We start from the raw sequence: 26,781 nt of genomic DNA, 5'->3' as shown, positions 1-26,781 counted from the left end.
TATCATGTATGCCATCACAACAAATGGATGGGCCCATCTAGCAAGATGCACCCCTGTTGCAACATAAGGACAAGTCCATGTATGGTATTCTTAGGCAGCAGAAAGGGAGATCCAAGCTATCTACATAAGGATGGTCCATGTAAGGCATTCTCAGGCAGCAGAAAGGGAGATCAAAGGGATTTACATAAGGTCAGGCCCATCCATGGTATTCTCAGGCAGCAGATAAGAGAAAACAAAAGCCAGTGTTACAACATAAGATGGGCCAATCCATCCATTGCAGGATTACAAATCCTTGGCACAGCATAAGACAGGCCTATCCATAATTGGGTTATCCCCCTGTCACAATATAAGACAGGCCCAGGAAGACAAGAAATGAAGAAAGTGGAACCTCTCACTCTATAGAGTATCTGAATTTCCCACTATAAATTGTGTTTCATGTTGGATGATTTGCCTATTCAGTTGGAATCTCAGGTGCTGGTCTATGTAGCTGCAAGCCAGGACTCTGCCATTGGAGCAGATGGGAAACAGCAAAACAAACAGCAATGCTATTCCAGAACAACACATCATATTTTTATCTGAGCCTCTGCTTTATATATGCATTCAGGATTATTGATTTGTATTGGTATTGCCATCATGCTGTTGGAATCATTCATAGGCAGGATAAAAAATGTGACATCCACATATCTCATTGTCCATCTTTAACCTCTGATTCTTCCACTCTCCAATCACCATCACCACTCTCACCATCAAACTACTCCATCATCTTGTCATCAGAAACATGTCATTGTCATTGTCTCAAAAGCTCTTCAAGACATCACCTGAGCTTGATGCTGTGGCCAACTGCATCCTTCAAATTTACTTCAAGGATATTGTGGAAAGCAGCAAGTTGGGAAAGGCAGACAAGATTGCAAAGTGGAGAGGTGCCATCAAGGCAATAAACAATGAACTAGTGCATCATAGCATCATCACATTTTTTCACTAACTGATGCATTCAGGATGCTGTACACAACCTCATTGCTAGGATGGGTGAGATTCTGATGACCCTCATTGGCATTGACACATTCTTAAAGTGGCATGAAGACCTTGGCTCAATTGAGCACCTGTGGCCTGAGTGGAAGACTGCCCTATCCCCTTCCAAAACTGATGTCACCAACCACAAGTGGCTTGACATCATTGAGCATCAATATGACTACCACCAGTTGGGTCTCCCTGTGCCCTGTGTGGTGCCAACACCAACACCACCTGCTCAAGAGACTGAAATGCCTATGAGGGACAAAGGAAAATGGAAAGCAACTGAGGCAGAGGTGGAGCACATGATAGTGGAGAGCTTGCACAGGATGGAGGTGGACAATGAGGGTGAAGATGAGGTGCCAGAGAAGGAGGACAACAAGGAAGAACCAGTGCAAGGCAGGCAGAAGTGCAAAGCTGCCACAAAAATGATGTCCCATTGATCCAGACATTGATCCTGCTCTAGGAAGGCAACAGTGGAAACTGATGATGACAGCACAAGTTGTGCTGCAGATGCAAGGTCCAATGCTACAAGAACCCTGGGAAGTCCTGCTTCCCATGCAATGGTTGCAAGATTCAATGTAGCCATGCCAAAGGTGGGATTGCTGCTCCAACTTGACAGAATCCATTGCAAGCCAGGGGAGAAAAGGGAGCTTGAAGTCTGTCCCTGATGATGGAGGCCCAAGAATCCCAAAGCCCAAAGGAATGTCCCCCAAAGTGACACATTTCGATGGCTTCCAAAGCCATCAATGCTGGGGTTGGGCCCTCCAACCAGGGAGAGACAATCCCTGAGGGATCTTCACTCAGTATGTTCACAATTTCATGTATTTACACTGACTCAAATTTTATTCAGAGATTCACATTCCTGCATTCAAATGCAGGGATTCCTGCCCAATCCCAGCTGCTGTACAAGTGGAGTTGATTGTTGAGGCTGGCCCATCCATTGTGCAGGAGGTAGAGGAATCTATGGCAGCAGGTACATTTAATCACTCTATATTTATGCTAATTATCATGGTTAACCCTTGTATTCAAAGCAGACACCTGCCCATCAACAGCAGCAGCACCTGTCCAACTCACAACTGCTGCAACTCCCAGCACATTGTCACCTGTCTGTGCCCCAATCACCAAGGTGTCACAAACATCCAACACAATTGAAGAGCAAATTGAAGATTTGGAACATTGACTCCATAATGCTGAGGCCCACCACCAATACTATGAGGATTGAATGTATGACTTCCAAATACAACAGGATGAAACCATGCAGATGCTGGACAGGATGGCTCAGGAGCTGGAGGCTCTGTGTATTTGGGTATATGGATGAGCATTGGGTGATGATCTCATTGATCTCTTAGGGCCTCTGGCAGATGAGACAAGGGTGGATAGGACAGCAGGGTGAATGAGGCTGTCTATCATTTTACTCCTCTGCAGTACATACAATGTCATTTTGTATTTCCATTTTAATTGACCACTCCTGCCACATCATATATTCAGCCTTTATTTAAGAGTGAGAAAATGACAATAATGGCTAGACAGCCAACAGAATTGTGAAGGATAATCTCATTCTACTAAAACAACTGCTGATGTATCCTGATAGGTGGAAGCTTAGTGAATGCATGGCTTTGTGACATAGAATAGTTAACTTGAAACTTAAAAAATGAGATAGCAGGATGGTCTCATTCTGCTAAAACCAGAGCTGATGGAACCTGATAGACAGAACCTTTGCAAATGAATGGACTGTGCAATATGTGATATGTGATAGCAACCTGCCATCTGATGCAAATGCAATTAATAGTCTGATTTGGCCAACACATCTCAGTTTGCTAATATGGCCACTGATGAATCCCAATAGACAGACACCTGGTGAATGAGCAGGCTATGCTATTCACAGTGTTCACTTGGGAGTTACAAAACAAGATAACAGCTAATAATAGGATAACAATGCAAAGAAAGATGTCAGCCTGCAAAAACAGCATTCTGTGGATCCTGATAGATGGAACCCTTCCAAATGAGTGGCCTGCACAATATGCAAGGTTGATATGGACTGTCTTGACCTGCTAACATGGCATTTGATGGATCCTGATAAAATGAGCAGACTGTGCAAGATGCAAGGCTGAGAGCAATTGGTCATCAGATGCAAATGCAAAGCAATATGCTCATTGTGCTAATGTAGGATTTGTTGGAGATATATTCTCCCCTGTGTTCTGCTCACTTTGGTGCGATGTTTGGGTGCTTACATAATCACCTTAGAGCGCACATTTTACAGTAGTTTATTCACTGTTCCCTCAGTAGCTTGTTGCACTACTGAGGGTAAGCTCACTTTCACTACCAGTATTATACTTACTGATATCCTGTAGATACCTACAGGTTGGTCTAATACATCAGTAGCTTGTTGCACTACTGAGGATACCCACAGCATCCTTCAAAAGGTTATGAGCCCTGCCTAGCACAGAACATTTTATTGTAGGCCCACTCAGTGTGCAAAGTCCAAAAACAACTACTTGACTCTGCTACAAAGTTTCCAGAACACTCTATACCCTCAAGGCTATTGGATAAAGCATGGACGACCTACCAGAGCTTGCAGATGATGGACATAACTGGACAGCTTATGGCAGCTGGGTCCTAAATGCCATTGCAGATGAAGGCTTGATGGGGTTCCTACTCGGGTCTGAAACACGACCTATACATCCAGCACAGCTGAAAGGTCGAGGTGAGGGCTGGACACCTCAGACCAATGAGGAACGAGACAAGGTCACAGCATGGCAAACCTCAGATGAGTTCTGGCACAAGCAGAGCTCAAAGGTCAATCTTCTATTGATCTTCGGAATTTCGGACTACATATTCTCATTCATACTCCATCTAAAAACACCCCTCGAGAAGTTCACCTACCTCGAGAAGTGCTATGGCTCAGTTACGAGACCAGAAAGCTGGAAAATGACTGAGGAGGACGTGCAAAGTGATGACTTGCAAAATTGCCACTCACCTGTACTACACGAGGCTGAAGCAACCTCTCAGCAAACCAGTGGCAGCCTTCTCAGCCAGTTGGCTACTCATGACAACAAAAAGGACAGTGCAGAGCTGTCACTAGAGACTGTAGAAGTCATGCCTAGTCAGTGCAGACAAGTCAAAGTGTCAAGCATTGACATACCTACAGCAGAGGTCGAACATGCCCTAAATCAGCACTCGGAGCTGGAGCTGGAGGGAGTGCCATGCGAAGCAGGCAGCAGCTCAATGGATGAACTTGGAGATGCAAACCCTAAGACATCAAGTGGCCATACAGATGAGACCAGCGCTACAGGCACACACAGTCAACTCGTCGTTGCCAACATGACAAGGGATTTACATCTACTCAAACCTGGCAGCAAGACTTTCGATCTCACAATCAATTCTACTAATCTCAAGAACACTCATGCCATCAAAACTACTTCGCAGACACCTGTCAATCATGATTAGCACATCCAAACGTGCAGCGGTGTGAGTCAAAGTGAGGTTCAGTGGTAAAAACCAACCAAAACCAACACAAAAGACAATGAAAGCAAGTGGTGGTGTGCCTATGCGGTACCTAGAGGTAGAACCTGTTCTTTGGGAGGGTTTTTGCGAGCTACAACACTCAAAGATGAGTGCTGAGGGTTGGGGGTGCTCCTGATGAAGAGGGAGCAAGAATGTGATAGAAAGCGATAGGGTAGACTGCTGTCAGCCTACAGAAGGATGGATGGTGACTTAATTTGATGTCCTAAGCTGTACTGAGCTCAGGGAGGGCTTGGAGCGAAGTATATGGATGATAGATGATGATAAGCGAAGTAGATGATAGCTAGACCCTTAATAAAGTCTCAACTATCAAAGCTGATGAATGATTTACTGAGAGATGATAAATTGCAAGCAAGAGGGGCTCTCTGATGTCTTCTTTTTTTTTTTGCTACCTAAGTACAGTGACTTATGTACAGTACAGGGGCATTGCCTATGGAAAACAAGGTGCAAACACTTGGTAAGTGATTGGTAACTGATGAGTAAGGAATGTAAGTGATGGGTAATTGTCTTGGAAAGCATTGGTAAGCATTGGTAAGGATAAGTAAGCCAAAAAGCGAAGAATCAGTAAGCAAAGTCAAAAGATTGGTAAGTATTGGCAATAGGTAAGTCAAAGACAGTCAGAATGTCACAGTATGAGTCAAGCAATGTCAGGTACTGGGAAAGTGCACTGGAATCACATTAGGGGGAGGCTGTGCATGTCACATCTCAAAGAGATCACCTCTAGGCCAAAGTGGGATGACAGAGAGGCAGCGCTGATCTGATGCCAATATAGTACATCCAAAAGCAGACAGGGTGAGTCAGATGTCAACAGGGGTCAAGCTTTGGGGGTCTGTGGGGTGACAGGAGCATAAGGGATTGCAACTTTCCCCCCCAAACCATCCTCTCAGTGAAGCAAATAAAAACTTCATGAACAAGGCTCTGTTGGAAGAGAGGATGAAGGGGGAGTGTCTTCTGCTGTATCTTGCAACAAGGAGGCAAGATGTGCATCATACTTGTCATGGATGCGATCAGGGAGAGTGGAGAACAGTAGATTATACTGTAGCTGTCGCAATTTTGGAAGAATGACGGATGAGACTGGTATGAAGACATTGCAGGGGCAGGGAGGAAGGATCCATATGCTTCTTGGACTGGAGAGACTGAAATGACCACATAAGACCTTTCCAAGCAAATGACAGACCTGAGGCGACCAAAGAACGTCCTCCTGGAGGTCATACTGACAAAAAGAATACACTGTCCAAGCTGGATGGGCTGAGAGGGGGCAGATGAGGGTGGGATGTACCAGGACGCTTCAGGACGGAAGCTGGTAGGAACTCCTGGTAGATATATGTAGCCATGGTCCCTAGCAAAGGGGACAAGTGAAATGACTGATGTGGAGGCAGCCATATCAGAAGAATTAGCAAAATGAGCATCTTTTGGAGGGAGTGCTGTAGAAATGTGTGGAGTGTGCAAATCCTTTCCAATCCTGGAAGGTAGGATCACATGGCTGAGCACTACAAGCGAGTGTGGGAATGGTTTCAGTGTCTGCAGAACTGGTGGAGATACATTGAAAACCAGAATGCCATACATGGGCACTTAAGAATTTTATTGGCACTTAACCTGCCTCCTCCTTTTTCTTTGCTATTGACAACTTGTTCTTGTGCGAGGGATGACTGCCAACATTGCTGGCTGTCCTTCTTCACATGAGGGGTATGGTCTTCACCTCCATTCATCAGCTACATCCATGTCCACCTCACCAAACACCTTTGGTGTGTGACAGCAGTCTGATTGCCGATGTACCTTACCCTCCATGCATTCACATCACAGCTCCAAACCCATTCATTGGACAATCTGACCAAGTCTTTGGTACTTTGAACACAGAAAGGAAGTTAGCACAAGCACGAACAGTCAGCAATGGAGAAATTACCATACCACATCCTCACGAAGCCCAAACAACCCTTTCAGATCAGGCAGCACTCACTAACGAGCCAAAATGCCTCAAAGATCTGCAAGAGGCTGAGCAACCCCACCCTGAACAAGATTGTGCGCCTGCAGTGTGACAAGAGACCTGCAAAGGTCAGTGCACATGGAATGTCTCAATTGATGAGACTGGGGGTCTAGGCGAGCACAGCGGGGGTACCTCCCACTGGGAGGATAGTTGAGATGGTGGGAGAGTGTCGACGAAGCTGAAGATAAGAGCGATCAGTGTTCGAACGGCCGAGATATGAGATGGCTCACCAAATGTAGTTTTTTGGCCACAGGAAGCCGACAACGAGCGCTACAGTAGCAGGAAGGACAGCACAACAAGCAGCAATGCTGTCTGCTCGAACAGAGCAACAAAGAAGCTGCTGGCTGACATCCGAAGTCAGAACGTTCGAAAACGAGAGGTAGAACGGCCAAACCACTTACCTGCACCACCTGAACCCCCTCCGGACCTAATCGTGCATATCCGTATACCATACAGGGCTCAACGTCGATGCAGCAGGATCAAAGTAGATCTACGAAGTGTCAGCAAAGCTCGCACAAATGGACACACACACCATACAACTGGTATTACCTTCGAAACCACTCAAGTTACCTTATGGAGGCCCTCGCGACCTCTCAAGATTCCTCTGGACGTTGCTAGCACCTACCTATGGCAGGGGGTGCGCCCTATATCGATGCACGCCATCGACGGCCCTCACGAACGTCATACAATGCTTGCACAGCAATGTGGCAAAGTCATGACGCGCGCACGAGTGGCGTATTACCAAAACGGGACGATGCGCAAGCACAGCCATGACGTGCACCTCACACTGCAGACTCGAAGCTCAATACACGAATTACACTCGTTTTATTGGAGTATTTGGTACACATTCGTTTGAGTTCTGTTTTCTGCTATTCTACTTTTTCACACAGTGGAGCTTATGGGGGTGTGTTGGAGATATATTCTCCCCTGTGTTCTGCTCACTTTGGTGTGATGTCTGGGTGCTTGCATTATCACTTTAGAGTGCACATTTTACAGTAGTTTATTCACTGTTCCCTCAGTAGCTTGTTGCACTACTGAGGATACCTACAGCATCCTTCAAAAGGATTCAAGGTATGCCCACAGGTGGGACATGTGCAAACAAGCAGAGTGTGAGATTTGCAAGGTTCAATTCAGGGAAAATGTTGCATTCTGCTATTGCAGGAGCCAATGTATTTTGATAGGTGGAAGCTTGGCAAATGAGTGGATAAATATTTCTCAGCAGATGGAAATACAACCAAGGGCATTCAGCCAGTCACTAGTGACCAATTCACCCTCTGCAGTGAGCAATAAATATTCTGTTTCCCAACAATGGTTTGTTGCCATTCATCTCAGCCTGCAGATGCATGAGCCTTTCAAGACAATGATATACATACTCAGGTCATACCAGACATATCCACAATGGAAATAGAACATGCAAAAGGTGAATGAATGGGCTAGCTTGCCACTGAATGTCTCCTGTGAAGTACCTGCTGACCTGCCCATCAGCTACAGGGCAGAATGCTGGGGCAGGGGATGGAAACTGCAGGTTCACATTAAGCTAACATTGAGCTACAAATCTTTCTCCAGGACAAACTGAATATCAGTTGCATTCATGGCCTGCCATTTGTGTTCAGCATGCTCAGCCAACATTGAATACATCATCCTCTGCCTCACTGCATAACACTGCACCCCAGGAGTTCCAATAGCACTGCTTCCCATCTGTATCTTATGCCATTCTTTTGCTCAAAATCTGAAGAAACTTATAGCCCATTGAAATTCTGATATTATGAACTCTTCCTCTTCTTCCCAATGATCTTTGATGGATTTTGCTTGCAGCCAATGAATGTGATAGACTAATTGAAGAAAGTTCATCAACCTTAAAGCATTGTTGAACAGTAAGGTCAACATACATTCAGACATCCAACTCTTTGATTCTGTGTCCTGCAGGACATCAATCAACCAAAACCATGGAAGATGGGTTCCACAGTGCTCCTGTGCATTTTGGGAGAAGGCCACTGTCTGCACAGCCAGGTCTTCTTTATGAAGCTCTTGATAATGTCCTAAGATATCTGCACCCATGCCAAGTACAGCCATGGCATCTCTGCATCGATTATAAATTGTGGCCTGTTTATTTACTGAGACATTGATAGCACAGATCATATCCCAGGCCCAAGTTTTCATAGAATAAATCTTAGCTGTGTGCACCACCCCCTGAAAGACAGCCACCTTGTCTGACAATGTAAGATGGAGGCCATGTAGTACATCATTAGCTTGACCTGTGTGAAGCTTCAGCTCCATTTCTGCAAGATTTTGAAGCCCTCAAGCTCAACATGTGTCAATGCCAAGAGCAGATGGAAGTGGCAATTTGTCCTGCAGTCCTGCCAGGGTTCCATCCTGAAGTGGGCAACTCATCCCCCACATTGTCCAGCCAACCATCATCCAAAGTATAATCCTGCTCTGAATTTGCATCAAGACACACAGTCTGCTGTATGGATTTGCTGGTGGAAGTGTTGGAGCCTGCTTCAAGGTGCAGCTTCAAGTAAATTGCAGCATCCATGATAAAACCCAATTGTTCAGATGCAAGTGTGATCAGCATGGTGTGCCATAGCTAATTTTTTCAATTCCAATGCTCATTCCCTGATGTCCTTTCTGTCCATGTGAAGTGAGGTTATGGCCTCTTCTAAGCATAAACTGCATGCTAGCCAAATAGCTGCTACATGTAGGCTTCTGCTGGGTCTTGGTTCCTCCAATAATGCTAGTTCAATGGCATGCACTGTTGGTGCTTCTCATGATATGTCAGTATTTTGCATTTATCCAAAAAGGCAGACACCATACCTGCCCTTCATTGAACTTCAAAGATGTCCATGACAGATGGGTTGTTGACATGATCATGCAGTGCATGAATCTCTTGCATTCACCAGCTGTTTCACTGCTCTGCAGTCAAGGTTTCATCTAGCTTTATATATGCCTGCCTTGCCAATGGTGCTGCTGCTCAAGCCACTTTGAGCTTCTGTGATAGGCTATCCACTTAATCTTGGATGTCAGAGAGTGTGCTGCAAGTGGATCCTCAGACTAACCAATCCAAATCATTTTCATGAAGTTGGAATCATTCATCTGGAAATCCAGCAGTTCTTGGCAGTGTGGTGAGGTCATCCCATGTGTGCAGATGCAGATGCCATGTTAAGGATGGACCACAACATTTCAATGATTTCTCTATCTACCCATCTGGCCCCCTTGATGAACAGCAGGGCATACCATGCATAACATTCCTTCTTGTGCCCATGCACATCCCATATGCCAATTCCAGGGATAATCTGAAGTGATGATGGGATATCAATCATCTCACTTCAACCCACACACTTCTGCAGATTCATCATGTAGGAGCAATTAATGTTGTAGAAGCAAACCACTTGCTTTGATCCCTTCCATATTGTATCCCAACACATTTTCCAAAGAGTAGTCCATGTTCAACTATCTGCAGTGCCATCAGTGGGTATCAAAATCAATGATTCAACCTCATACCTTTCTCCTTTTTGGAAGTCAACAACACAATGTGGATAAAAGCATCTGTGCCATGTGCATGCAGTCACCCCAATTCTGGTCACATGAAGCTTTCCCCAGGCTGCATTTGCCTGACTGGTAGCTCTGTGGTTGTTGCAGGTAGGATTTCTGTGCCTGAGCTCAGATCATGTTTTGCATGGGTTGAATGAATTCATACCTCCACTGTAAGTTAGGTAAAAAGTGAAGCTAGGGAGTGCAGGGGACTCCTAGGGCTTGATAGAATTGGGTCCAGTTCAACCCAGAGGGGTTCTGAGCTTGGAATTGAGAAAAGAGGGTGAAGGAGGGACTGGAGTTGGTCAGAACAAATGGAGTGGGGAAATGAGCAAATAATGTACATCTGGAGGTTGTCTGGGGGTGCCTCAATGAGGGCTTGTTGCAGTCTTTCACTTGCAGTCTTTACTTGTCACTGTCTTGCAGTCTTGTTCTTCCTCTTTTTTTTTTGTGTGTACTCTAGATCTACACTAGTGCGCAAAATTGCTGACTAAGCTACCAAAAATGCGCCACACAGGTAGGCTAAGTATCACTAATGTAAATCAAAGCAAAAATACAGTAGAAAAGATAAAATAACTAAATCCCCTTAGTAGGGAGTACCTATTCCCTACACCACAATATGTGGAGTGGCCTTCAAATAGTCCACATAGTGCAGATTGGACACCATATAACCCAGTTGGTCCATCAACCACACTTGATCTTCAGATCTCTGCTCATGCATGAGTTCCACTCTAAAGTTTCCATCCATTACTACTGTGCAGGTGAACTGCCAGCTGGAGAAGGTCAGCACATGAGGATTGCATTATTGGAGCTGCTGACTGGTCCAAATCCTCATTGGTATCAGCATTTATTCCAGGCTTGGGGCATGCTGTGCAAAATAATGCCAGTCCACCTTTCTCTGCTGACCTGGCTCTCCCATGGAATCCATTCCATTTAAGTAGCTTGAGGTATCACCATTTCTGCACAACCCATAGAAGCTCATGGTATCTATCCTGATTGACCGATATCTTGCTGGGCTTGTGTGATCACATGGGGACAAGGTGCTCTGCCATGTCCCAGGTGCAACTGAATGCCAGTTTGTGGGTCTTGATGTGAATGTAATTCTGGGCAACCAACTGATCTCTCACCATGTGGGGGGCAGATTCCTCATAGAAGTCCCCTGTCCACTGTTGGATCCTGTGGAAGGGCAGGCTCTCATGACTCTTCCAGAAACATTCTGTGCAGAATAGGGGCTGATGCAAGCAATCTGGACATCTGTATACCCTGTCATTGCCACACCAGGTGCAGTTCCTTGGCTCTGGGGAGGCTTCCAGCTCCAGGAGTATCTTCAAGAACTCCCCCTTCCATGGAACCCATTTGTGGATGTAATCATTCTGTGTCTGACACACCATGTGAAGTCCACTTTTGGGTTGGTGAACTGCTGCATACCTTGTTCCATGGTAACATCAGTTGCTGGACCAGTGGGCTCATGCTTTCATGTCTATCAAAGGCTGCATCCACCCATGCATCAAAGTACTTGTGGGAGTGAGACCTTGAATGCTTGGATGGTGAGGATCAGGGAGAATGGACAGGGGTTGTTGGATCTGGCTGTTTGATCATGGCTTCTACCAATTGTGATCTATATCTACCTCCAGTTCTCTGAGTCTTGACTTCCAGCTGCTTCACCTGATGGCCTGGGGTAGGACCAATCATTCTCATACCCTTTTGAGTGCTTCTCTTGGCCATCTGGAGGTTGCTGATTTCACAGTAATGAGGTCAGTTGTTAGAAATGCTACTGCTAGTGCAAGTTGCTTTATCATTTAGCTCTATTGATGTCGGTACCTTAACACATGTCAGGGCATAAATACAAATGCAACTACACTGGCCTTGCACAATGCATGGTGCTGCCTTCTTATTACTACTCAATCCCTGCCTGCACATTCCCTTCCTGCTGCAACATTACCTGGGTGCTTTGCCTGGATTATGATGGTGAATTTGGATGCTATATTAGCTGATGAAGGTGAAATGAGATGTTTGGTATCAATATAAGTATGGATATGATTGGGCAAGCCAACTGACAGCCTGGATGCAAACTGGGAGCTAATCCACCTTTGGGCAGGATCCTGTCAAAGAGATCAGCCTGATTGGATATTTCAGTCACTTCACAGAGGTCCAAACAAATTCCTTGGCATGACCACACTAGTACTGAAATGCATTGAGACCAAACAAGGGTGTGAAAAAACTTAGTAGCCAACCATCTATTATACACCATTATACATCATACCACATCATACTCCATGGAGTCCCAGTATGAATCAGATGCCTGGGATCAGACAGAAAGAGATGATGCTGATGGTGAGTGAGACATAGACCCATCAGATGTGGGGGAAAGGGAGGAAGAAACATTTGAAGTGGAAGGGTTGGAGATCCTTGGGTGCCAATGCCAGGAATGGAGGCAAGCAGGGAAGAAGAAGAAGCATGCAGTTCTGCTATCCATATGGGAGGAGATGCAGTGATTGGACAGGAACAAGGAGTTGAGAGGGAGCAAAGTCCAGACCAAGTGCAAGGTATGCTCTAAAAGTTCTGATTTGGATGCTCACAATTCAAAGCACCCTTGTAGCTAATACAAGATTGGTTGAAAAAGCCCCTCCATTCAAAGAAGCCCCACATTACCCTTAGATCCAGTTACAAATACTCTGTGCAGGCAGTGGTCTGCAAATTGTACCAAGAGCAAATACAGGAGAAGCCTGCAAAAATGAATGTAGAAGAAGGCAATACCCATGGAAGGAAGCAGATCCAACAGTATCAGAATGCATTGATGGCTTTTATTCAGGATGACCTGACAGAGGAACAATTGGCTGCAGCTGAATATATAGCAGAAAGGTGGAATGGGTGGGAAGGCCCTGCACTAGAAACAAAAGCAAGGTGCAATTGTATGAGGTCAACTTTCCAGTCTTCAATTTTATCCTGGTTCCCAGGAATGCAGCCAAGTATGGGTACAAGTATGCCTGAAACTTTGTGATGGAGATGTGGAGGTATTGTGGAATGCACATAGTGTATATGGCTGGGTGGAAAAATGAGGAGGGAACTATACAGGCATGCATGTGAGTGCACCATATTCTCCTCTAGGCCTAGGTAAGACTCATGCAATGACAGTATGGACTTCAATAATGAAATCACAGATGGAATCCCCTTTAATGATGTCTGCACACTGGAAGGAGGCTGGTGAGAGTACCTTGGGGAAACATTTGAGGAACCAGGAACACCGCTCAAGCATGATGGCAAGTCAAGTCCTGAACATGCTCCAAAAAAGACAGTAGCTGAAGCAATGAGGACTGGCAAGGTTGACTCTGTGAAATTGGTGAAAAATGCCAATGGAGAGATTTGGATAGGAGAAATTGCAGGCCTTAGCCAGGACCAACTACAAAAAATGATTCATGGATTTGTGACTGCTCACTACTGTGAGTGGCCAGAGTATTTAGTGTCCTCAATCTCTGATGAGTGCTATCAGGATTAGCATGCAGAAATCCCTCATCAGCAGTGCTGTTCAAGAATTTTGGTCATCATCAAGTGGAAATGATAGCAGCCCACCATCTTCCTGAAGGATTTACCTTCAACTGTGACCCAAGTCACATGTGGATGACAACAGCTACCCAGCTGCTGTCCCTTTGGTACAAGTGACAGGAATCCCATCCAAATGATGTGTTTGGATTCAGAAATGGATTGACCTATCTGGCAAGCTGCAGCCACTGGTGGATAGAACTTTGGTACCCCTCCAGGTTGTGAGGCAGCAGAAATACCAAAAGACACCTGCCCCCAAATGCAAAAAGAATCCCAGAAGGAAAAATGTCAAGGGCAAGGGTAAGGTGCAGGAAGAGGGAGTGGTGGATGATAGTGTGGATGATAGTCAGACAATGGCACAGATGACAGTTTGGATGATCACAGTGAGGCTGAGGTGAGTGATGTTGGAACAGATGGTCCCTCTGCTAAAAAGGTGTGCCATGTGTGATTTTCATGCATGACAGATCAGCACTAATGCAATTCTGGTCTTCAGGTATCTGGTGGGAGGCAAAACCATGCCAAGACACCATTCCCTTCTCATTCCTGCTCAAATCCCCCACCAGCTGATGGTTCCCATAGTGAGCAGCTCTCTGCACCTCCAGCCCATGCAAAGAACCCAGTGCATCATCCACTGAAATAAAGCACTAAATGACTATAATGGGTGGGAAAGCAACAGCCATGATTCTGATGATGAAGCTGATGAAGACACTTATTTGCCCACCCTATCCAATTCAAAGAAAATGGCAACATCCCTGAATAGTGAGCTTCCCACTGTAACTTGTATTCACAGCAAACCCTGATCTGCACTCAGGGAACAAGTACACAACTGAACTACAGGACCACTCAGAATATGCAGATGAAGATGGATTGGAGAGCACTCCTTTCACTGACCACCCAACTGAGGAGGGGTCAATGAGCAGAAAAAAAGGTGGAAAGCTGAAATCTGCCCTGAAGCGCACACACCAGGCAAGTTTGGTCATGTTGAATCAGCTGTTATGGCTAACAAGTTTTTGCTGTATATTAAGCAGGCTCTGTCAGAATTGAGTGAGCCAGACATGAATTGATGTCAACCTGGGGCCAAGTACTCATCCAAGTCCAACCATAATGGATCTGTGACCACCAATGCAGCATCCATGAATGTGAAACAGGGCATCCCTGGGAGTGCCTGGAAGTCACCTTATGTCAGAAAGGCCCCTGCAAGGCCAGATGCAGATGTTCCGTCTCCTGATGCAAAGAGATCACACAAGCAAACAGGCAGCAATCAGAAGCAGAAGTAGTTGTTGAATCCCTCAAACAGTCAGAGTGGAAACCTTTTTTGGAACTCATGCACAGTCTATAGAGGGCTTAGCCTAGTGTGACACATTAGAATACAAGTGTATGGCATGTACAGTAGCTTATGACACCATGGTGGTTGGGAGAGGCATCTTTGATATCAGAGAGAGGGATAGTTAAGTGGGACAGTTGAGCAGGACAATTGAGTGGAGAGCTGAGTGGGACAGGTCTATGTATTGGCCATGTGGAAGTGACTGGTAGCTACCTATGTAGGGAGATATTGCTGCTCATCTCCCATGTATTGCTGTTACCCAAAATTTGGCTCTGTCCACCATTGTCCAACCTTGCTTCCCACAGTGTGAATGATATTCTCACCATTGTTCCTACAAGTTTAAATCTTGATTGATCATCAACCTATCAGTGAACCCATCCATCATTGAATATGTCTGCTGAACAGTCCTGCCAAGTTCATTTCCATTGTCAAGGTGAGGTTGTCTTCATTGTTGGATCCAGCAACCTAAAGCATCCACAGCTAATGTAAGACCAATTGAGCCAAGGCAATCTAGCTCCTGTGTGAAGCAGTCCAAAAATCTGGAGGAGACACTTAGTACAACTGTGTGAGTTGTGAGAGCCAACCCCTCTACCAATTGTCTCAAGTGGAAGGGTGGATATGGCAGGGTCAAACATGGATATTGCACCCAGTGAGTGAACATGATTTCTCTCCAAGCTCAACAACAAATGTTCTTTCACTATAGATTCATGTGAAAGCTTGCTGGATCAGTTCCTGCAGGAAAGGGAGCCAACTGCTCTGGCAGAGGGTGGAATCATGGCTGGTGAGTTCGGCATGATTGCCCTTCAAGCTAATGAACAGACTAATTTGGCCATATCAAGGAGCAGGTAAACTACTGCATCAAAAATATTTGGAAATATCCCAATGTTGTCAATGGTCAGGGTCAAAAAATTGACCATTTCTATGCTAGGTGGTGGGCATTGTGCAGGGTGTTGGGCATGCCACTTGAATAGTTTACATGTTTTTGACTGTGGAGTTGGTTGAATTGTGAATGTTGATCATTTATGAGACACTGCCCATTTGCATGATGTCTGAACCCCTGCCCATCCATGTGATGTCTGACAATCTGCGCATCTGCATGATGGCCTGAGTAGGTTTATTTTTTTTGCAGTTTATGATGCACACCCTTTAGTGCTGAGTACCCACCCAATCTATGATGTCAAAGCACCCACCCATTTGCAAAATCTTGACAACACCACCCATCCAAAGCTTACAACTCTCAGGCTAATGGTATTGTAGAGCATCACCACTATGATGTATGCAAGGCTATCATGAAGAGCTGTGAGAACAATGACTGCTGCTGGCACACTGTCATGCACTTTGTCCTCTGGGCCAAGTGGGTCACTATATAGAAGTCCACTGGTCTGTCCCCCTACTCTATGGTACATGGTGTTGAGCTGCAATTCCCCTTTGACCTTGCTGAGGCTACCTTCCTTCTACCCTTATCCCATGATGATGTGACACCACTGACCACCACCAAACTGATTGCCAGGTGCATGCACCAGTTACAGAAGCATCAGGACAACCTGGACCAGGTCCACAACAATGTCCTCCATGTGCACTTCCAGTTGGCCAAACAGTTCAAAGCTGCCTTCCAACATTGCATTAAAGACTATAAGTTCGCACCTGGCACCCTTGTGCTCATTCACAATTCCTGAGTAGAGAAAGAACTGAACAGGAAAATGAAGCTGCAGTACACTGGCCCCATGGTCATCCTTTGCTGGACCACTGGGGGCTTGTACCTGCTGGCTGAGTTAGATGGCTCCATCTCCAAGCTCTGCTTTGCTGCATTCCACTTACTCCCATACTACCCATGGTCACACAGCTGTGCCACTGTGACTCATATTACTGGTTTGGATGACAAGGCACTAGACCACCTTCTCACAGAAGCTGAGGATGAACCAACTGATGATGAAGCCAAGGCCTATGCCTCAGACAGCTGACTATCCACCTGTTCCAGCACCCACAGCCTGTCCATCATGCCCTCCCCTTCTTTCCTTCCTACTTGCCTCCATGCCCTCCTCTCCTATGCTACCCCTACCCCCTGCCATGGTTTCAACTGCCTCCCTGCAGCTTCTCCCACTACCTTTGTTCCACCTCCCACACTGACTGGGGACAGTCAGCATTCACAGTCCCCCACAGGGATGACCAGCATACCACTTTCCCCATCTGATACCAAACATAGTTCGTTTCCCCTCATCTGTTTTACCCTTGGGATTTGTCTGGAGACCTCTGTTCCACCCTGTGTTTCGCCTGGTGATTCTACTGATAGCTAGTTCACACTCAAACAACATAAAAACCACTAATAAAACAGTCCAAAACTGTCTAGAAAAATAACAAAACACCTGATAAGTATATATCTAAAACAATGTCTCACCTGTCACTTCTCTCACTAGTCTTGCTGATGCCATCCTCAGCTGCCATATCCTGCAGATACTTGCAACTAGCCTGCACATTTCCTCTTTGAACACACAGTCAGCACACACCCCTCGATCCATTTTCCTTTCAATTCTTCTTCTGTCTCCTTACACTTGATACCCCAAAATCATCCCAGTTACCCAATAAACTGTCCCCTCATTCGCTCTTCAAGACATCATTACATCCAACCATCAGCACCATACTATGAGGACTCACTGCTGAGAGAAGTCAAAAGTTGCACGAAGAAGACAAGTCAGGTGGTACCCCATGCACTCTACAATACTTTTGCTGATCTAGGGCTAGTTCTTTGCCAAGTGGACACAAGTCTCCTGCAATGCCTTACATCACAACTATATGGGACAAGACAAGACTTGGTATATTCCTGTGCATAAGGCACAAGAACAAATCTACAAACTATGTGGTCATCTACTCCATGCCAAGCTCTTCAAGGGCCTCCATGAGCTGGTCGATGCAGACCTGCAGATGCATGGTGGCTGTGTGCAAAGCCATGGCCTTGGCCCTCACCATCATCAGTGCTTGAGACAAGGCCACAGCAATCTTGTCATCCAATCCACCACACACTGGTGCCTTACCCTTTCTGTGGGCCCTGCTCTTGACCACCTCCATGATGTCATTGTTGCCATCATCATGACCCCACTTTGATGGACTGGCCTTAGGGGCCTTCATAGATCATGCTGTAGCAGGTTAGCCTCAGATGCATTGAGACACAACCACTACTTACCAACTGATGTGCCTGCCTGCACCTTCTTGCCTGCTGCCTTGCTTGACTTTTCACAGCCCTGCTTGATCTTTGCACACACATCACAGGTCTTGCCCAACATTCCAGTACAAGAGATCCTCTTCAGGGCACACTGCATGCATGGCTCCTTGTGGGTGATCATACCTGTGGCTGGGATACAGATCTTCAGCCAGGTAGGCTCTTTGTTGCTTTCAGCAATGGTCTTCTGAGACTGCTGTGTGGTTGCAGTGTCAATGAGACTGAACAATGTGCCCATGGTGACTTACCCTGTGAGCTGGCTGTGGAACTTCCACATGTGACATCTTCACTGCACCATCATCACTGAGCTCCACCACTGTCTCTTCCCCCATCTGAATGTCCTGCTCCACCTTTGCATGTGCTTCAGCTTCTTCTGCAGTCCACTGTTCATAAAGATCATCAGCCTCTGCCAGCACAGGAGCATCTTCTGCACTGACCCATACAGAAACCCCAAGCACCTTCCCCTGCTTGACCAGGGGCATCAATATTGCCTGTGGCCAGCTTGTTGATGTCACACAGCCAAGTCACCAAATGAACCACTTACTGTCTTTTCCTCCCAGCACCTCAGCCATGTCACCTTCTCCTCCCACATGTCCTCCCAGTCATTGGGCACACATTTTGCCTCTGCCACAAGCCCTGCTGATGCAGCTGCAAGCTGCTCTCTTAATGAAGCCCTTTCAGCTTCCACAGGATCTGGGGTCAGGAGCAAGTACAAGTTGCAAGAGATGAGGGGCATGGTTAGCAGACATGGTATGAGTAAGAGAGATGATTGATGAGGGGGAAAGAATCAGAATGATGTGAAGGTTTGAGCCATGCACTAACAAATATTTACTTTGTGGCCATGAGGTAGCTTATGTCATTGGTCCAGACACCTATATGTGGCATTCAATGGTCTTCTTGCATTCCTTGGCACCACATTTCCTTTGCTTCTATGTGGAATCCACTGACCAGGGATGGTCAGCATCTAAGTCCCCTGCAGGTATGAGGAATCTGCATTCCTTGGACATGTAAACCCCTATCATCAACCATTCCATGACTATCATTACATTCCCAGGCCTCTCAAACATGCCACTGTTCATGTGCTACCTTCCCATTCCCTCACTCCCTCTCATTGTAGGGAGCCATATACTCCCTGAGGCTGGAACAGGAATCTGTCACTAAATTCCTACAGGCCTCTACAACAAACCCATTTTGGAATTTTTCCCACTTGCATCCTCGAGTTTCCTCCCAACCCCTGTTGCCTTTGGAGTTTCTACCACCCTTCAGCATGTCACTCAGTCATCAAGACACTGTTCCAGAAATTCTGCATTTGTGCAGAGTCACCCTGGAATTCAGCAGCTGTGCCACTGCTCAGTCACATCACTGGTCATCCATGCCATTTACCTCTAATAAACTCTGGTTTCCCCTGTCACCCTAAATTGCTGCAAGCTGGACTTCATGCCAGTAATGCTATGCTTATGCCCCCCCTGTGCTACTCAGCTCCACCTCCCACTTGTACACATACTCTCATTCTGTTGGAAGATACCCCTTACTGTTGTTCTGTTCTTACTCTTGTCTACTACCCACCAGACTATTTCACATGCATCTGTACTTCACTGACATCCTTTCCTTTATTTTCTGGTCTTTTAGTTTTTCTGCCCCACCTTACTCCAACTTGTACCTGCTTCCCTTGTACTATATAATTCCACCATGATGTTGGAAATATACCACCCATCTTTTGGAGTCACTATCCAAGTCATTCACATATCTAAGTGTTCAAAAGTGTCTGCCATGTACTCTATATCTACTGTGTCTTCTGTGTTTCTGTGTCTCGCTTCTGTGTCTCACAAGTCTTGGAATTACTTCTTCGTGCCAAGGTCATAACTTGGAATTTCGTATACAAGTCTACTCGTTCCTGATTCGCCTACCTCTCTGCAGAATTAAATTCCATGCCCCATATTCAACTCCTCAATTGACCCTACCACCATATTCTATGTCTCCTTCCTACTCAGCACCCCTTGGGTCAAGCCTAGGGATTGCCCTACAGCTTCCCCCCTAATTGCATGCTACCCAGAGGTAGTGTCTCACATCGTGCAATGCTATACCTGCAGCCACTGTGCTCTGGTCACTTCCTTTCTTTCAGACTCTTTTCTTTTACCATGGTCTCTGTTCCCTTTATGTTAGTAGTATACCCTTGGCCCCTGTTCTGGCCTGTCTCTTGTGTATGTGCTGTTGCACAGCTTTCCTTTACTTGTACCCTGTCTTACTTCAGTTCCAGGTTTTCCCAGACTATAAAGTCCTGTACTTAGGTACAGAATGGCACCCTTTGGACACTGGAAGGTCACCATGAGTTTCTTCTTACTTTGTCCACACTGCACATCCTGCAACCCACCATGCACAAACTATATATACCACTCACACCACTCACATCACCAGTATGACTCTGCAGAGCATGCCACACACATCACAAGCCACTACTGCTACAAGGCACTGGGACCCACCTTCTAGCTTTGGCAGTTCAGAATCCCTTGGGATGAGCAATTCATTCCCTTCATTTTATTGTTGTTATCTAAGCCATCTAGCTTGTGTCATACAGCTACTTGGACTTATTCCTACAATGTTGCATGTCCTAAGCAAGGCACAAGGAACTAATGCTAGTGGTGGATATAAAGGGCTGTTGGATCAGAGAGAAGACAGCCAGAAAAAGAAAAGAAGTCCAACAAAAGGGAAATGAGGTAACAGCAAGGTGAAAAAAGGGGTGAAATGTAACAAATAGCAATGCAAGGAAACTAAGGGTTAAGTGAGGAATGTAGAAAACAGAGGCCAGAAACTGAGGACAGGCACTGCCTCAGTACAGTAGCTCAAAAAACTGACTGCATGTTTGGACATTTTCCACTAAAGTCAATAATGCCCCATACCACCTAACCTAGGCCCTACCCTACAAGTGTATGAAACAAAGCCCTTACTCTTGGCTCTCTATTGGTGCAGAGGGTCAAGGGTTTCAGATAAGGCTTGATCAAATGGCAGCCATTTTAAAATGATGACTCATGCAGTCAGTTTTTTGACTTTATATCAATTTACATATCTAGTACTTTGTATGAACTCCTTTGGCCCTAATAACTGCTTCAATCCTTCTAGGCATGCTTTCTATTCATTTTTGACACTGCTCCTCATCAATCTTCCCCCACTCCTCCACCACTCTTTCCCACAGTCAGTGAATGCCTGTAGGAGCACTCTCATAACCTGAGGGGCATCTCTTGAGGTGATTCCAAGTATGTTCAATGGGATTAATGGTCTGGATATTGTGCAGGCCAGTCCAGAAGGTTGATTTCCTGTTCTTCCAGCCAACTTTTGGCTCTCCTAGAGGTGTGCTTGGGGCCATTATCTTGTTGAAAGATAATGTCACCTTCTGGAATTCCAGAATCTTCCAAGATTTGCAGCAGCCCCTGCTCCAGAATGGCCACATACTGTTCAGCATCCATCCACCTTCCACCTCACTCAAAACCCCTGCTCCATTCCACCTTCTGCAGCCCAATACCATCAGTGAACCACTTCCACACTTAACCATGTACCCTTGACCTCTCTAGCAATTAGCCCTTCACCCTTCTTTTTCCACACATACTCTTACCCATCTGACCCAGTCCTATGTATTTAGGTCTCATCTGACCATATAACTCTCTTCCTGTCCTCCACAGTCCAATTCTGGTACTTGAGAGCAAAGGTTAGCCTTCTCTTCTTGTGTACATTAGAAAGCAAGGGCTTCTTTTTCTTCACCACAGCCTTCAGAGGATTCCTTGAGGGTATTTCACACAGTCTGTGGTAGAGAGGAGTATCAATAATAGAATTGATGAATTGAATGGCATGGACAGCATTTTTTGGCTTGCCAATAATGATTTGCTGAACAATAACCCTTTTGTTGGTAGGGGTAAGCTTTAATGGATGGCCACCACAAAGCCTAGTCCCCTCTGGGTGTAGTTTCTGAAGGACCTGGCATACTGTAGACTACCCTAAGCCAGTTTTGGAAGCAATTTTCCTGGAGGAAAGATCAAGAGTGGAGAGAGATATGTTGCTCTTTCTTTGAGAAGCAGAGATGGGTTTCATGGTGATGGTCGGGTTTATTTATAATGCCTGACACTCAGTTACATAAAGGTGACATAATAGAACCATTACCAGATATATGTACTAATATTACAGTATGCCAAGGTCTAATATATGTAATTGAAACCTAAAGTCAAAAAACTGACTACATGAGTCATCATTTTGAAATGGCTGCCATTTGATCAAACCTTATCCAAAACCCTTGACCCCTGCACCAATAGAGAGCCAAGTGTAAGGGCTTTGTTTCATACACTTATAGGTTAGGGCCTAGGTTAGGTGGTATGGGGCATTATTGACTTTAGTGAAAAATGTCCAAACATGCGGTCAGTTTTTTGAGCCACTGTATAAGCAAGAGCAGTACAAGATCTAACTAGAAAAGAATAACAAGGAAATGAAGTGCTCTTGGCATTCCTCTGTTGGAACTGGGGTGCTGAGTTGTTTGGCATATGACATGCATTAGTTATTAATTGCAGTTGCAAAAATGTGCAACTTACTCAGTGAAAAAAAAAAGAAAGAAAAGAACCAACATAATTGCAGCAGCAGCAGCAAGATATGCATCAGCACACAACGATGGTAACAATCATGGGGACCTGTATATGCATGGTTAACTGGAGGAACTGTAGATTGTTTGTGCTTACAATAAATCTATGATAGCTACAGTATGAATGTTTGCACTACTGTCAATAGTAACCTTTTCAAATTTAATGTTTGCATTTATTGTCACATTGTACCATCTTCTCAAAGAACTACTATCAATAGTCATCTAATTCTAATATTACAGGTGTCTACTGCTACACTATCTTTAGTGGTGGACTGTGAGTGAAGACTGTTAATAGATTGCTAAGTATGAAGAGCTGACAAGTGACTTACCTGTTGGGGGTGGAAAGAGGGAAAAGATGTTTGCAAGAAAAGTTGTTGTTGATATACTGAATGCAACTCACAGTCACATACATGCATTGTGTGATTTTGTTGTGGCTACCATGTGACCATGAGTTGCATTCAGTATATCAACAACAACTTTTCTTACAAACACCTTTTCCTTCTTTCCACAAGTAAGTGGCCAATATTGACTGCTACTATGGACTAACTTCAATCAGTGTCACTCTCTGCAAGTCATGATGTTCCACCCAATACACATAAGTAGATAGATATGTATAGTAGCTAATCTGTAATGGCTTGTAAAGAATTGTTATGAGCAGCATAGAATTTTGAATATGCTCTGAATACAAGTGTAGATGAAAACATGGTGACAAATGTAAAATAAAGAAAGACTGAAAGATCATACCTTTGGGCTACTGTTATTTTATTGAAACAGGTCTGTAAGAGTTGTTGTCTGCATTTTCACTCCTGAAAATGTCTGCACAAATCCCTGTAACCCAGCACACAATTCCATGATGTTGCATACCTGTCACCACACAGGTAGGTCATGTACTAATGCTGCCTACATGTTTAGCAGCCATCCTCGTGATGTTTTTTTATTGTTTTCCAATCTGAATGTAAGTTTCCAAATGGCTTGATGACCAATTGAGAAGGTCATGAAGTTAGTAACCCAATGTCATCAAGATGCACATGAGTGAGTCCAACCTTAATCTGAATGTGGCTCCAATCTGTATTGTCTAACATCTACAATAGCAGACCTCCCATTCATTTTTTCCTGTGTCCTTGTGGTGGTCCCTCACTTGTCAAAATGCATTGGTTATTTGTTGCCCTTTATGGTGCCTGACAACAGGTGCATTTACCTCATTCCTACAATGCTTCCCATTAATACAGCTCTTCCCTCAAGTGAAAACAAAAGTGCACTCATTGAAGTGGTCATCAAGTTGGTCCACACCATTACAAATAAGGCTGGTGTCAAGCCAGGAGTTAGGGCCCTTCCATATATAGTGCAAAGGGGGGGGCTTGTGGTAGATTCAGTCCCTACTCCTACAACCAGTGTGAATTGATAACCCCTGCAGCAAACACTGAATTGACTGTCAATGATTCAGCATGCTTCCTGCTCAAGAAGAAAGCCAGTTCATAAGTTCAGACTGCTGCCCTGCTCATTGTGAGTAAAATTCTGTGATTCTACAACCTGCATTCATGACTGGATTAGGCATACATGCAAGAAACATCCACATACAAGGTGCCAGACCAGGTGTACCTCATGCAAAAGTTGGCATTTGGTTTGTGTTGTCCTCCAGCTTCATGGCATTTTGCACCCTGCTCTTCTTCACCTACCTGGTAGACTTGGCTTCCTTCATTCCATCTCTGATGTTAGGTTTTTGCAGTGTGTTAGTTTGCTTGTTCTGTGTATATGGTGTAGTACTCATGTGGGGTGCAACCCTTGGTATTGAACTCCCAATAGAGGAAGTAGCAAAGTAACAATGTCTCCTATTTTACATATGCAGACCATATGTAAACATCATGTATACAAACATTGGGTGGTGATGGTGATAATCAGTGTGTATGGTTTTCATTATGAATGTTTGATTCTCATTTCATATTTAGGTTTGACTTGATTATCTTGGTCAAGGTGTGATGCTGGTGATGACTATTGCCTCATGCATTTTCTGTGATGCTCTGCACTGACAATAACAATCTTACCATATAACATCTCCTGTCATAGCCAATTTTCACCACACACATGGTGGAACCTACTCATTGTGCAAAGCATTCCCACAACTGTCTCCATCCCTACATGCATTCCCCTGGTTCATCATTAACATCATTTACCCCATCTGCATCTTTGCACTCCTCCCAGCTGGTCCAATGTGACATGATAATCTGAGGCACTTCTGGTAACTCTGGTGCACAATGAAATTGGAATGCCTGATTTTTGACAAACATACACAGCAGTTCAGTATAGTGCAGTGCCACTTAGCAGACTTCCGGGGACCAATGGATGAGAAATTCTGTGACAATATCGAGTGCATAACTGCAGTTGCCATTTGTTTAGCTTTTGGAACCATGCAGAGGTGCATGAGAAGGGTAGGGTATCCTTGGTCTCAATTACATCTCTGCTTAGTGCTTCCTTGACAGCTTTCCCAAGTTGTCCCCCCACATAATAACAACTCCTGCAATTCAACCCAGGTCTGTTTCTCTACCTTCCTATGTTGTGTTCTGTCTAAGATAATGTACCAGTAGCAGGGGTGAATAGAATCAGTAGGATTGAAGAAATTGTTCATTCCTGGTGCATGGTCCCAATTGGATGTCTGTCATTAGACTAAGGTACAATTGATTATATTAGGGACAAACCAATAAGAAAAATACAGAGAAGCATGGCATTCGCAACCAGGCAACTAACTTCAAACAATGAGAATGCCATCATAATTAATTCATCAGAAACAATAATGCAGGTAACAATAACCCGGCCACCCTTGTAAATGCCCTTGTAAATTCCTCAATTCCTCCCAGTAACTGAGTCAAACCAAATCCCCATGCCTCTTGTCAGGTCACAATGTGCAAGGTCTCAATCTGTTCCTCCACTTGTCCCCCACCCAGTGGAGGCTTTACCCCTGTTAGCCTCACAGGCCAAGATAGTGTATCAGCAGGTCTGGCATGTCATCATGGTAGTAGAGCAAGAAATGAGGCCCATGAGCTGTCAGACCTCTTTAGAGAATAGAAAGGAGCTGTGTAGGGTGCAGTCACCCCAGTCCAGTCAGATGCCAACTTAGGATACATCCAAATCACCTCAGTCACAGTTGCCCAATCAGGATACACCCAAATTGCCTTGGCACCAAAGACAGTCAGTTTTGCCAGTGTTGATGTTGGGGATCCTCACTCACCAGCCTCAAGTCTATTGAGCTTACCACTAAAATTTGGAAACCACCCAGTGAGGTAGGCCATCTGGAAAGGGGTGGATACAACCTTGAGGAGCACTTGCAATGGAGTGACAATGAGATGCATAAAGTCAAGGTATGTACATCTTAGATGATGTGCTTCATTAACTAAGATAAGACTTGGCAGTGAGTCATCCACACAGCAGTGAAGAAGTATGTAAAGAGTTTTATCTGTGTGTCTTACAAGAATGTAAATGCCATATAGTACACTTCACACATGTAAACTGAGATAACAATATTGAACATGCCATACAAATTGATGATAAGCCATAGTCCCATACCCCAACATGCTACTCTTATTTGTGACCATATATAGACTTTATTGGCCTTCTGGCTTTATCAACAGTGGCTTTGCTGAAAATATCTCAGAAAAATAACTCCATAAATGGTGAAAATATCCACTTGCAGCAGTATGCACATGGATGTTTTGAGATTCAGTCATTAATACCACTGGACACATTTGTGAGAAATGTGACATTTTGGTGGTAGTTTGGATGTATATGGGACCTTGGAGATTGTCATATAAATTGCCAGATTCCAGCAATGTATATGGGGTTATACAAAGGCAGCATGAATTCCCAACTTCTGATGGCAGGAAACCAGGTCTCAAATTTGAAGGTTGCATAGGACTACACAAGGGGACATGAATGTACATAATAACAAGCAGATTCCAAATTTCACAGAATTCTCCAAAGCAATAGGGGATTTCAAAAAAGACACTGGTAGGCATTGAGATACTGCAAATCAAATCATCATACTG

At 44.9% G+C, this 26,781-nt stretch overlaps 2 protein-coding genes across 2 annotated transcripts; one reads left to right on the top strand and one right to left on the bottom strand.

The window, feature by feature from the left end:
• Positions 1-3,454: 3,454 nt before the first annotated feature.
• Positions 3,455-4,458, top strand: F5J12DRAFT_939966 (uncharacterized protein; the record flags this gene model as incomplete). The annotated part of the gene is made up of 1 exon (XM_051749673.1): positions 3,455-4,458. The coding sequence occupies exon 1, from the start codon at positions 3,565-3,567 to the stop codon at positions 4,456-4,458; it is 894 nt and encodes a 297-aa protein (XP_051599720.1). The 5' UTR covers positions 3,455-3,564.
• Positions 4,459-17,774: 13,316 nt separating this feature from the next.
• Positions 17,775-18,862, bottom strand: F5J12DRAFT_783014 (uncharacterized protein; the record flags this gene model as incomplete). Its single annotated transcript, XM_051742801.1, has 4 exons — positions 17,775-18,029; positions 18,113-18,319; positions 18,375-18,617; positions 18,671-18,862. 4 exons carry the CDS (start codon positions 18,860-18,862, stop codon positions 17,775-17,777), a joined length of 897 nt encoding a protein of 298 aa, XP_051599719.1.
• Positions 18,863-26,781: the final 7,919 nt, after the last annotated feature.

The sequence above is a fragment of the Pisolithus orientalis genome (assembly GCF_024613125.1).
Source record: "Pisolithus orientalis strain OTSU chromosome Unknown F5J12scaffold_15, whole genome shotgun sequence".
NCBI lineage: Eukaryota > Fungi > Basidiomycota > Agaricomycetes > Boletales > Pisolithaceae > Pisolithus > Pisolithus orientalis.
The sequence above is the reverse complement of the archived record's forward strand: the minus strand, read 5'-3'. Positions and strand labels throughout refer to the sequence as shown.